The sequence below is a fragment of the Nerophis ophidion genome, linkage group LG23, assembly GCF_033978795.1.
Source record: "Nerophis ophidion isolate RoL-2023_Sa linkage group LG23, RoL_Noph_v1.0, whole genome shotgun sequence".
Lineage (NCBI taxonomy): Eukaryota > Metazoa > Chordata > Actinopteri > Syngnathiformes > Syngnathidae > Nerophis > Nerophis ophidion.
This window is the reverse complement of record NC_084633.1, coordinates 38028781-38042269: the sequence shown is the minus strand read 5'-3', so window position 1 is coordinate 38042269 and position 13489 is coordinate 38028781. Positions and strand designations below refer to the sequence as shown.

General features: G+C 37.0%; 1 protein-coding gene across 15 annotated transcripts in view; it reads right to left on the bottom strand.

The window, feature by feature from the left end:
* Nucleotides 1-13489, bottom strand: part of LOC133541212 (RNA binding protein fox-1 homolog 2-like) — a 176455-nt gene that overhangs the window by 141223 nt on the left and 21743 nt on the right. The window contains exon 1 of one of the 15 annotated variants that reach the window (XM_061884425.1): nucleotides 11385-11505. The exons of the other annotated variants lie outside the window; for them this stretch is intronic. Within the exon in view, the coding sequence (XP_061740409.1) occupies nucleotides 11385-11462 (78 nt within the window). The 5' untranslated portion in view covers nucleotides 11463-11505. Of the gene's footprint in view, nucleotides 1-11384; nucleotides 11506-13489 lie in introns of those variants that run through there. 15 annotated transcript variants of the gene reach the window in all.

Sequence of the window (13489 nt, the reverse complement as noted above, 5' to 3'; positions counted from 1 at the left end):
CCCCTCCCTCACAAATGCTGCTGCGCGCCCAATTTGTTTAGTTTTTAACCCCTTCTTAACCCTAAACGTACATTGTTAATACACGCAACCCTAACTCAAAATGCGGGACATTTGCGGGACAAAGAAGACATGTTCGGTGCCAGCAGCGATTGGGCTAGGATAAACTGACCATAAGTCCTCTTTTCACCTGACATGTCCTCTTTTGCGGGGCTGTCCGGGTGGAGTTTCTTAAATGCCTCAAATGTCCGGCATTTTGAGTATTGTTTACACTACTTAATATGTCCGTGTGGAAACTCGTTCGGTACACCTCCGCACCGAATCGAAACCCCCGTACCGAAACGGTTCAATACAAATACACGTACCGTTACACCCCTAATACATTAATATATACATACATACATACATACATGTAATCCTTTTTTTTTTTAAGCAGTAAAATCACCAATCACTTACCGATACCGATAATTTGCGATAGTACATTTTAAAGCATTTATCGGCCGATACTATCGGCGGTGCGGTATTATCGGACATCTCTACCACAAAGTTAAGTCCTTAGTAGATTTTTAGTCTACTTTATACCTGCATTATCCTTTCCATCCTTTGCAACTGAGCTACTGTTCTGGAACAAATTTCCCTTGTGGATCAATAAAGTTTGTGTAAGTCCATAGCAAACTCACCCCATCGTGCCTTTATAGTGTCGAAGGCTGGGCGATGAAATGATATCAATACATCTGACATGACATGTAGTCAATATCAACAAAAAATGCTTTTACTGAAACATTTGGTATATTTTTTTACTTCCTTGTAGGAAACAGGTAGCAAGGTTGGTTGCGTGAACAAAGGCACCCACTAATCGAGGAAGGCAGGAAGTGATCACCGAGTGGCACGCTAACGGCCAATCAGGCAACGGTATCAACTATTATGGTTGGTCGCGCCGTCTTTTTGTCTCCGCGGTTGATTCTCCGCATGGAGATAAAAGAGAAATTAAAAGTGAGTGTAAAGAAGTCGCCAATATAACAGGAAAAGTCACCTCAACAGTATGGCAAATTTTTTTTTTCAACTGAGCGTGGTCAGAGTCAGAGCGAGGCGCTCCTAATCAGTAATTCCACACTAAGCCTGGAGCACAGAGCACAGAGTTCTTCTCAGGTTTCTCTCGCTTGACATCTTCACACTATTTTGTTACACTTTACACAGCATTTATTACATCATTCTTATTTTGCCATCTTCATTTCACGTGTGCAATGTGATTTTAAAAGTTTGTTTACATTAATTGTGTGGACATTTCCTTTCTGACTTGATAGCTCAGGGGATTATAACCAAAGGGATACATTTAAAATAAAAATGTTTACATTTAATATGTTTCTCCTAAGAATAAGAATAATATTAACAATAATAATACATTTTACTTATAAGGCGCCTTTCTGGGCACTCAAGGACACCGTACAAAATCAAATCAATACAATCAATTGGATAAAAACAACAACAAAGATAGATTAAAGCTGCAAGCAGCGTTGGTCGGGTCCGCCTTTGGCTGCTGACCCCGAGACCCACGGCCGGATAAGTGTTAGAAGACGCCTTGGAGCCACTATTTTGAGAATCTAATGCATTGTGAAAGAAATGCAGTTGTATTGAAGTGAAAATATCAAACTTCCTGTTGATTTTTGCTAAAGTATGTTAATTATTAAAATGTAGGTCTAAGTGAGACCAACATAGTGTTTTTTTGTTTCATGTCTCTCTGACATTCCTACCGGAAGTTACAAGCAGTTTTGTCTGTGTTTTCTTCCTAGGAGCTGTTTGTCCGTGTTGTATTCCTAGGGGGCGGTAGAGCGCAATTTTGAGTTTTGAGGTTAGGTTTTTTCATCAGATCGCAATTTTTGCCAGACCTGATGTGTGTGTCAAGTTTGGTGAGTTTAGAAGCATTTTAAGGGGGTCAAATAACAGCTCAAAGAGGCAAAAATTACATTTTTTAGGAGACTTTGCATAGGGGTTCTTTGAAGGCGCGTAAAATCAAAACCTGAGAACTCTGTTCAATACTTTTAATCAGAAGGGTTCAATCGCTCTCCTGTGCGAGTTTGAAGCCAAAACAACAAACGCAATCAGAGGAGATAATGTTTGAAGAAAGGTGACCGGTTTTTACAAAAATTTTGTTTAGAAAGGGGGATTGCAAACTTCCTGTTGATTTTTGTTGGGGGTTGTCAATCTATGAAATGTAGGTCTAAGCGAGACCTACATAGGGGTTTTTGTTTAATGTCTCTCCAACATTCTTACCGGAAGTTACAAGCAGTTTTGTCTGTGTTTTCTTCCTAAGAGCAGTTTTTTCAGTGTTTTATTCAAAAATAGCGCTAGAGCGCAACTTTGAGTTTTGGGGTTTGGTTTTTTCATTAGATCGCAATATTCGCCAGTCCTTATGTGTGCGCCAAGTTTGGTGACTTTTGAAGCATTTTAAAGGGGTCAAATTACAGTGCAAAGAGGCAAAAATTGCATTTTTTGCGAAAATTTTATTTTGAAGGGGTTTTTGCCAACTTCCTGTAGATTTTTGGTGAAAGAAGTGAGTGTATGAAAATTGGGTCTAAGTCAGACCTACATAGGAGTTTTTGTTTCATCTCGCTATGACATTCCTAACAGAAGTTACATGCAGTTTTGTCTGTAATTTTTTTCCTAGGGGGCGCTAGAGCGCAATTTTCATTTGGGGGGATTGGTTGCTTAATATGTTGGGAAGGTTTGCTATACCGACATGTGTGTCAAATGTGGTGAGTTTTGAAGCATGTTAAGGGGGTCAAATTACAGCGCGTAGGTGCGGAATAATAATAAAACACAGCACTTTCAATAGGGTCCTTGGCCCATGGTAAAGGACTCCTGTGGAGTCCTTTACCATGGGCCAAGGACCCTAATAAGATGATTACAATGAAAATGCAGTCAGTAATAAGTGTTTTGGGTTTTGATTTGAAGAGGGATGTTGAGGCTAAGTTACAAAAGTCTGGTGGTCCTTATTTTACAAACCCAAAAGCAGTGAGGTGTGCATGTTGCGTAAATCGTATATTAAAAAAAAAAATACAATACAATGATTTGCAAATCTTTTCAACTTATATTCAATTCAATAGACTGCAAAGACAAGATATTTAAAGCGTTTCTGGGTGTTGTTGATAAATGGCTTTGCACAGAAGAGTTTTAACTTGCACTTACAGATGTAGCGACCAACTGCATTTACTAACAGTGGTTTTCTGAAGTGTTCCTGAGCCCATGTAGTGATATCCTTTACACACCGATGTCGCTTTTTGATGCAGCAACGCCTGAAGGATCCAAGTTGTGTAATAACATGGCTTACAGTACGTGCAGTGATTTCTCCACATTCTTTGAACCTTTTGATGATATTACAGAACGTAGCTGTGAAATCCCTAAATTCCTTGTAATAGCTGCTTGAGAAATGTTCTTCAAAAATTTGCTCAGGCATTTGTTGACAATGTGGTGACCCTCGCCCCGTCCTTGTTTGTGAATGAGTGAGCATTTCATGGAAGCTGCTTTTATACCCAATCATGGCACCCACCTGTTCACCTGTGGGATGTTCCAAATAAGTCAACTTGCTCAGTCTTTTTTGCCACTTGTGCCAGCTTTTTTTTTTTTTTAAATGTTGCAGGCATCAAATTCCAAATGAGCTAATATTTGCAAAAAATAGCAAAGTTTCTCAGTGTGAAGATGAAATATCTTGTCTTTGCAGTCTGTTCAATTGAATATAAGTTGAAAAGGATTTGTTGTATTCTCTTTTTATTTAACATTTACACAACATGACTACTTTACTGCTTTTGGCTTTTGTATATGTGTCAGAAAAAAACATGAATAATTATCGATCTTGACCGATATAAAATAATCATGTAGTGATAGTTTTCCGCCACATCGCCGAGCCCTTGTGTGAAAAATTAAGGAGGTTAATTTGTGTCTTAACGACAAGAGCTTCTTTTTTACACTAAATTTAGGTAATAACATTTTTTTCTAAGACAGAATAAATTGCTTCAGTCTTAATTTACTAAAACTGAGTGTTGCTTTTTGAAGCAGCAAATTTTTCGACAGATTTTTAGCACTGAATTTTTTATACACCGAATTTTATAAACTATTTTTTACACTAAATTTTAAATACATGTGAATTTTTTACACATTTTTTCCCATACTGTATTTTTATTCACTGACTTTTATACACTGAATTTTTTTACATGCTATTTTTTTTACACACTGATTTTAACATACTATTTTTACACAGATTTTTTTTTAATTGACTTTTTTTTTACACAATTTTTTGTTTACAAACTGAATTTTAACATACTATTCTCACACTGATTTTTTTTAAATTGACTTTTTTACACAATTTTTTTGTTTACTTACTGAATTTTTAGTCACTTTTTTACATACTATATTTGTACATTGCATTTTTTTACATATTGATTTTTATACATAATTTTAAGATACTATTTTTTACACTGAATTTTTCACCCAATAAATGTTTACACAAATTTTTTTTACATACTGTTCTTTTTTTACACTGAATTATTTACATACAATTTTTTCCACTGAATTTTATTTATATAATTTTTTTTACACAGCTTTTTTTTTACATACTGAATTTTTATACACTGACTTTTTTTTTTTTTTTACATACAATTAACACAAAAACATTTTACACACTGATTTTTTTTTACATACTATTTTTACACTGATTTGTTCACATTGACTTTTTTTTACATAGTCAATTTTTTTACACTGAATTTTAACAACATATTTTCACACATTTTTTACATGCTTAATTTTTATTCACTTTTTTTTACATTTTTTTTTTTACTGAATTTTTTTACATATTGATTTTTATACACAATTTTAACATACTATTTTTTTACACTGATTTTTTCTACACTTGATTTTTTTACATACTGATTTTTTACACTGAATTATTTACATGCAATTTTTCACACAGAATTTTAATTAAATACAGATTTTTTTACACATTTTTTCTTTACACACTACATTTTTATTCACTGATATTTTTTACACTGAATTATTTACATACTATATTTTACACAGAATTTTCATTACATACTGATTTTTTTCCCAAATGTTTCTTTACACACTAAATTTTTATTCACTGATTTTTTTACATTGAATATTTTTACCTTGAATTTTTAATTACTGATTTTTTTACACACTGCATTTTTGTTCGCAGAACATTTATATACATGCATTCTGCTAACAAATTTGTTTTCAAAGAAATTGTCAGCATATTTTGGTATTAAAAAAAATCAGTTCACCAAATAAAAACGCAAAAAATTAAGTTACAAAAATTCACTGTCAAAAAGAAACTTTCGTGATAAAGACACAAAATCAACCCCCATAAAAAAAGTGACTTTCCCCAAACGGTTACCACAAATTGGTTGTAAAAAACCCAATTAGGACTCAGAGGGGGACTAAGTGGTCCGAACTGTAGCCTGTTTTATTAAGAGGTGTGTTCCAAAATCTTTGCAAGGTAAGCAAGTATGAGAAAAAAGTGTAGAAATATAATGCCTTACAACCTTCAGACTTATACTCCCTTGTATGAAACAGCCTTGTCTTTGTTTTCACTTGGTCTCTACTTCCTGTTTCATCTGGAACCAATCCCCCCCTCCCCTTGTCCCCAGGGGGAACACTCTCCTTGGTGCGCCACGTTTGGAGGGGAATGCGTCGGCTCGTATCGGACAACGCGGAGACTTTGTAAAAAAAAAAAAAAATAAATAAATAAAAAATAAAAAAAATAAAAAAATAAATAAAAAAAACAGCTGGTGGTTAAAGAGGAGCTGCTCACAATGGGGCACCTGGGCGAACACGCCGTAGGCTCCTTCCACCGTAGTAACTATTACAAATGACTTTGCGTATTAAATCACAGTCAGAGACAGAGAGGGTGGAACCACGGCAAAAGATGGAAGGAAAACTGCAATGCCTGTAAAATGTGTTCCCAAATTATCCCCCAAGCATCAAATTATAGAGTCGGTGGTGGCTCTGCGGAGGTTCTATGGAAAGAAAAGTTAGCACGCGAGGCGGGAGGGAGCAACATCTGGAATCAATCTGTCCGAGAGGGGAGGGGGTGGGGCGTGCGGATGGAGGGAGTGGAGAAAGAGAAGAAAAGAAGACAAAAATAAGGATAAACACACGAAAAGGAGGAGCAATGTGGGGACCAGAGAGCCAAAGTCAAGAAAAGTAAAAAGACTTTGGTGGAATGGAGACAATGAGTCACCACAGAAGTATGCCGTGGGATTTATATTTTCTTAAGGGGCGGGGGGGGGGTTAGTCCTGGTGGCTGAATATGATACCTGCCACCACACACACACACACACACACACACTTTTCACCATATGGCGCTGCTTTGAAAGAAATGATACCCCTTTTGTGGTAAATAATCTGCACATTTTTTATTAAGTCCCTTCCAAACAGCTCTTAGCTTCCCATCAAGTCCACTTTAAAAAGTGTTTTGTGTGTTGGAGGGCTGCAAAGGTAGTGACACACACACACACACACACACACACACACACACTCTCTGAGAGTAGAGCTCGTTTGTTTTCTCTCTCGCCGACACGCTATTTTAGGAGAAGGAAAGAAACTGAAGAGTTAGTGGAGCAAAGGGGTGGAAGGGAAGGAGGCGGGCGTGGGGGTAGGGTGTGTGTGTGGTAGTGGTGGCGGAAGGTAAAATGACGTGGAGGTCAACAGATGGCGAGGAGGGTGGGGGGATGTGGTGGAGCAGACGGAGGAGCGGGGTGAAACTTTTTCTTTTTTTTTTTGTTTTTTTACCGATTTCAAAAAGTTACATGTCCACACCAGCTCATGTCAAAATAATCCTGTCCACACTTGAACATTAAACACACACACACACACACGCGCGCACGCACGCACGCACGCACGCACAACGCCGGCACGATGTGGACACAAGGCTGAAACGGAAAAAAGATTTGTGGATCAGCCAAAATGTTTTGGATGTAGCGACATACATCATTAGTGATGTATCACTTATTCACACACTGACATTTTTTTAAACAACTTTTCTTTTTAAATAAATGCATACACACCTATAGAAAAGACAATATTTGGCATGTTTTGTGTTGTGTATGCCTCACTTCTAGTTTTAGTTTCAGCATGTTATCTGCTGTAATGGCTGAGCTTTTGTTTTAAATACTGGTTTGTACTGTAGCACTAACATTTATTTACTGAACTATAAGGCGCACTTAACATCCGTTAATATTCTCAGATCTCGACAGTGCGCCTTAAAACCTGGTGCGCCTAATGTGCGGTTGTGCTTACTGACCTCAAAGCTATTTCATTTGGTACATCTCCGTAATATCGCTAAAATTCGCTCCATTTTGTCCATTAACGACGCGGAGATCATTATCCATGCGTTTGTTACGTCTCGTCTCGATTACTGTAATGTATTATTTTCAAGTCTCCCCATGTCTAGCATTAAAAGATTACAGTTGGTATAAAATGCGGCTGCTAGACTTTTGACAAGAACAAGAAAGTTTGATCATATTACGCCTGTACTGTATATACCTTTATATACATATATACATATAGTGTATATACCTTTATATACATATATACATACATATATACCTATACTGTATATAACTTTATATACATACATATATACCTATACTGTATATATTTTATATACATATATACATATATATATACCTATACTGTACATACCTTTATATACATATATACATACATATATACCTATACTGTATATACCTTTATATACATACATACATACATATATACCTATACTGTATATACCTTTATATACATATATACATACATATATATTCAATATTATGTTTTGAGCAATGACAGTTTGAAAGAAAAAGAAACAGCTTTGTTTTATTAGTCAACGTTGCAACTTTTTCTAAGTTACATTTAGCCTTTAGGCTTTTTTATTTGACTTTTGTTTATGTTTTTGTTTATTTTAATAGTATTTTTAGAATGTGCCGTGGGCCTTTAAAACATTAGCTGTGGGCCGCAAATGGCTTCCGGTGCACACTTTTGACACCCCTGCTATAGATAATAAAACATTAAATCTGATAAATCTATGGGTAAAAAGCAGACCCTGGCGACGTATGCGCATTTATCATAACTCTCTCGCTCTATCCGTCTCTGCCCCTCCCTCACAAATGCTGCTGTGTGTTTTGTTTTTAACCCCTTCATAACCCTGAACGTACATTGTTAATACACGCAACTTTAACTTAAAATGCCGGACATTTGAGGCATTTAAGAAACTCCACCCGGACAGCCCCGCAAAAGAGGACATGTCCGGTGAAAAGAGGACATATGGTCAGTCTATCCTAGCCTGTTAGCTGCTAGCATGCAGTGTGTTGTGCCTCGGTGTGCATTGTTTACACAACGTGCGGTACGCTACTTAATATGTCCGTGTGGAAACTCGTTCGGTACACCTCCGAACCGAAACGAAACCCCCGTACCGAATTGGTTCAATACAAATACACGTACCATTACACCCCTAGTATTTGGGATCTGCATGAGTCCTGAAATTTTGAGCGAGTTTGCCACTGTAGTCTGTTCCTACTCCGTAGCCGATAATCTTCGTCTTTTTTCCTCTATCTTCTTGGTATGTGACATTCATCCTCCACTGTTGCCATTTCTAATATAAAGTAGTGTAAAGTTCTTAATTATATCTGTCAGTAAACTCACCATGAAAGCACTAAAACATACCGGTGTAGTGAGTTTATGTTATTCACCCAAGAATTCTGGTCACCGGACATATTTCGGGTGTTGTTCTTGCAATAGTGAGCCACGGATGAGGAGATGCTGCTCTGTTGTTGATTAAAGAAAAGTCTGAGTGTCATTAAAACAGATAGCGCCATCTTTTGTCGTCTTTTTTCTCTATCTTCTCGTTATGTGACATTCATCCTCCACTGTTGCCATTTCTAATATAAAGTAGTGTAAAGTTCTTAATTATATCTGTCAGTAAACTCACCATGAAAGCACTAAAACATACCGGTGTAGTGAGTTTATGTTATTCACCCAAGAATTCTGGTCACCGGACATATTTCGGGTGTTGTTCTTGCAATAGTGAGCCACGGATGAGGAGATGCTATGTTGTTGATTAAAGTATAGTCTGAGTGTCATTAAAACAGATAGCGCCATCTTTTGACACTTCTTCCACTTTCGTCCTTGCACGCTACACCGCTACAACAAAGGTGATGGGGAAAAGCTTCGGTCAAAGGTAAATACGACCGCCCACAAAACGGCGCATCCTGAAGTGAGTTGAAGATGATGTGTAAAACATCATCTATGCAACATTTTGAGCAAAGAACCACCATCACATGTCATGTAGGCCACAAGGAAGTCTTTTATATTTAGAAAATATTCATAATAATATGACTCATTTAATGCGCCTTATAATCCGGTGCGCCGTATGGTCCGGACGATACGGTATATTGCAGGTATACCAGCGGACGGCCATTTACAAAATGTGCAAAAAATTAAGAGGACAGAAAGTGAAAGTGGAGCAACAGCGCCAAGCAAGTGTGACGTCATGCTCGCCTCTTTCGTCAGGGCCATGGACAGACGGAAGCAGTCTGTAAACACCAACACGTGCTAGAATAACACCAGAAGAATATGCTAGATGTGTTGCCGGTTGCTTTTAATTAAAAAAAAAACATTCTGTAAACAATTGAAAAAATCTCAACTAAGTACAATGTACAAAAAGCAGCAACAATTGAAAATACGGCAAGACGATAAGAAAATATATATGTTGATACTAATTATTAATATATTAGTTTTTAATGTTTATGAGCCATTTTAAAGAACAATGATATCATAGCAAATTATGCAAATGACTCCATAGTGTCATGGTGACCACGCCTATGACCAGGAGTATATTGGCAGCTGAGGGGAAACCCCGAGATATCAAGTGTGTTTCACTCCATGAACCAAACAAACTCAGACAAATGACTGGATGACTGAAGTAATAGCTGCAGCCCGAAGACGCCATAGTTCATGCATCATTCCCGATGAGATTCGCTCCAAAAAACTAACAAAAGGAGAAGGGAGAACAAGGGTCTGTATTTAGTTGACCATTGTAAAAAGAAACATGTTTTCCCCGGGAGAGACAGCAATAAAACCACTGCAGCAAAGTGGAGACTGAGCAGCATAATAGAGCAGCATCCAGACATGAGAGCCAGCTAACCTTATGTAAAGCCAAAAGCAGTGAAGTTGTCACCTTGTGTAAATGCTAAATAAAAACACAAAAAACCCTTTTCAACTTATATTCAATTGAATAGACTGCAAAGACAAGATACTTAGCGTTCAAACTTTTGTTATTTTTTGCTAATATCAGCTCATTTGGAATGTGATGCCTGCTACATGTTTCAAAAAAGCTGGCATAAGTGGCAAAAAAGACTGAGAAAGTTGAGGAATGCTCATCAAAGACTTATTTGGAACATCCCACAGGTGAACAGGCTAATTGGGAACAGGTGGGTGCCATGATTGGCTATAAAAGCAGCTTCAATTAAATGCTAACTCATTCACAAACAAGGACGGGGCGAGGGTCACCACTTTGTCAACAAATGCCTGAGCAAATTGTTTAACAACAACATTTCTCAACCGGCTATTGCAAGGAATTTAGGGATTTCACCATGGACGCTCCATAATATCATCAAAATGTTCAGACAATTTGGAGAAATCACTGCACGTAAGCCATGATATTACGCACCTTGGATCCCTCAGGCCCTACTGCATCAAAAAGCCACATCAGTGTGTAAAGAATATCACCACATGGGCTCAGGAAGACTTCTGAAAACCACTGTCGGTAACTACAGTTGGTCGCTACATCTGTAAGTACAAGTTAAAACTCTACTATGCAAAGCCAAAGCCATTTATCAACAACACCCAGAAACATTTCGCTGGGCCCGAGCTCGTAAAAGATGGACTGAAGCAAAGTGGAAAAGTGTTCTGTGGTCTGATATGTCCACATTTCAAATTGTTTTTGGAAACTGTAGATGTTCTGCCTTCCGGACCAATAAGGAAAGCAACCATCTGGATTGTTTTAGGCACAAAGAGTAAAAGGCAGCATGTGTGATGGTATGGGGGTGTATTAGTGGCCAAGACATGGGTAACTTACACATCTGTGAAGGCACCATTAATGCTGAAAGGTACATACAGCTTTTGGAGCAACATATTTTGCCATCCAAGCATGGACGCCCCTGCTTATTTCAGCAAGATGATGCCAAGCCAGGTGTTACAACAGCGTGGCTTCATCGAAAGAGAGTGCGGGTACTAGACTGGCCTGCCTGTAGTCCAGACATTGAAAATGTGTGGTGCAATATGAAGGCTAAAATATGAGAAGGGAGACTGTTTACCTTCCTCCTCGCATAGCTGCAGAAATGACTTGCTATTTGCACACGTCCCTCAGTTCTACCTCCTCTCAGTACAGACATTCAGATCCTCTTTACGCCACTCCATTGCAGATGACCTCTTATGAGGGAAACACTGAATTGACATTTTGCTGGAGACAGGATCACATATGACAGTTTGGGGGCAGCCTTGGGGAGGTTGCAGGGGGAGGGGGGTTTACGGACGTGACCATAAAAGGCAGCGGTAGCGTGCGAGTGTCAGTGTTGACAAATGTTGTCGCTTTTTCTGAAGAATTGTGACTTGACTGCTTTGGATTGCCAATGTGAGAAAGTGAAATCAAACAACACGAAATATGACTGGAACAACTTTTTTTGAGCTTATCATAAGCTGGCGGTTCAAAAGTCACGCGTGACGCATCCGGCGATGCAGCTCAAAGTTGAACAGTAATCTTCAAACAGTGGAATTTGAAGGGCCCTTATTAACACAACACAAGTCAGGACGGGCTGCACAAACACACACACACACCTTTTTGGTAACACTTTGAGGGCTTGATCACTGATTCCTTTCATGAGGAGCATTTCCTGCTTGTAGTTATTGACCAAGAAAAAAGATGTCTCCTCTTATTAAGCTGTGATCAACACTGCCACCACTGCACAGTTGGCACTCTGAGCTTTGAGGTGCCTCCTTCTTTGGTGCAAACACAGCAAAAAGTGCCCGTTTTTGCCTGCCTGGCAACATATGACCAGGCTTTTGCAAACATATATACATATATATATATATACATATATTATATACATTTTCCTAGAAGAACTCTCCTAAAGGAATAAATAAAGTACGATCTAATCTAATCTATTCAGCTTCAAAAAAATAAGGTTGTGAATCCTTATTTGTTCAAAAATAGTCCTCTTCGTTGTCTGTTACCAAGTCTGCCATGATTAGAAAAGACACTCGCGTTTGTTTCCAGAAGTAGGACACACATTTGTTGCTGGGAGTCGTAAGTTTGCTGCTATGGAAACGGAAATAAATGTGATAAGGGGAGAAGTTTTGGTAATACAAAAAAATACCTAAATACAATAAATATTGAACAACTTACGTATTGTTATAAAGGTGTCTGTTACTACATTATAAATATATACTTCCAGTGTGTATTTTGTACATATTACATGTTGTTATGAAGGTGCCTGTTACTACATTATATATATATATACTTGCAGTGTGTATATTGTACATATTACATATTGTTATGAAGGTGTCTGTTACTACATTATATATTTTTTATACTTGCAGTGTGTATATTGTACTAATTACATATTATGAAGGTGTCTGTAACTACATTATATATATATATATATATGTACTTGCAGTGTGTATATTGTACATAATACAGATTGTTATGAAGGTGTCTGTTACTACATTATATATATACTTGCAGTGTGTATATTATACATAATACATATTGTTATTGTGTCTGTTACTACATTATATATATATATATATATATATATATATATATATATATATATACTTAGTGTGTATATTCTACATATTACTTATTGTTATGAGGGTGTGTTACTACATTATATACATATACTTGGAGTGTGTATATTGTGCATATTACATATTGTTATGAAGGTGTCTGTTACTACATGATATATATACTTGCAATGTGTATATTGTACATATTGTTATGAAGGTGTCTGTTACTACGTTATATATATATACTTAGTGTGTATATTGTACATATTATTGTTATGAAGGTGTCTGTTACTACATTATATACATATACTTGGAGTGTGTTTATTGTACATATTACATATTGTTATGAATGTGTCTGTTACTACATTATATATGTATACTTGCAGTGTGTATATTGTACATATTACATATTGTTATGAAGGTGTCTGTTACTACATTTTATATATATATATATATATATATATATATATATATATACTTGCAGTGCGTATAGTGTACATATTACATATTGTTATGAAGGTGTCTGTTACTACATTATATATGTATACTTGCAGTGTGTATATTGTACATATTACATATTGTTATGAAGGTGTCTGTTACTACATTATATATATACTTGCAGTGTGTATATTGT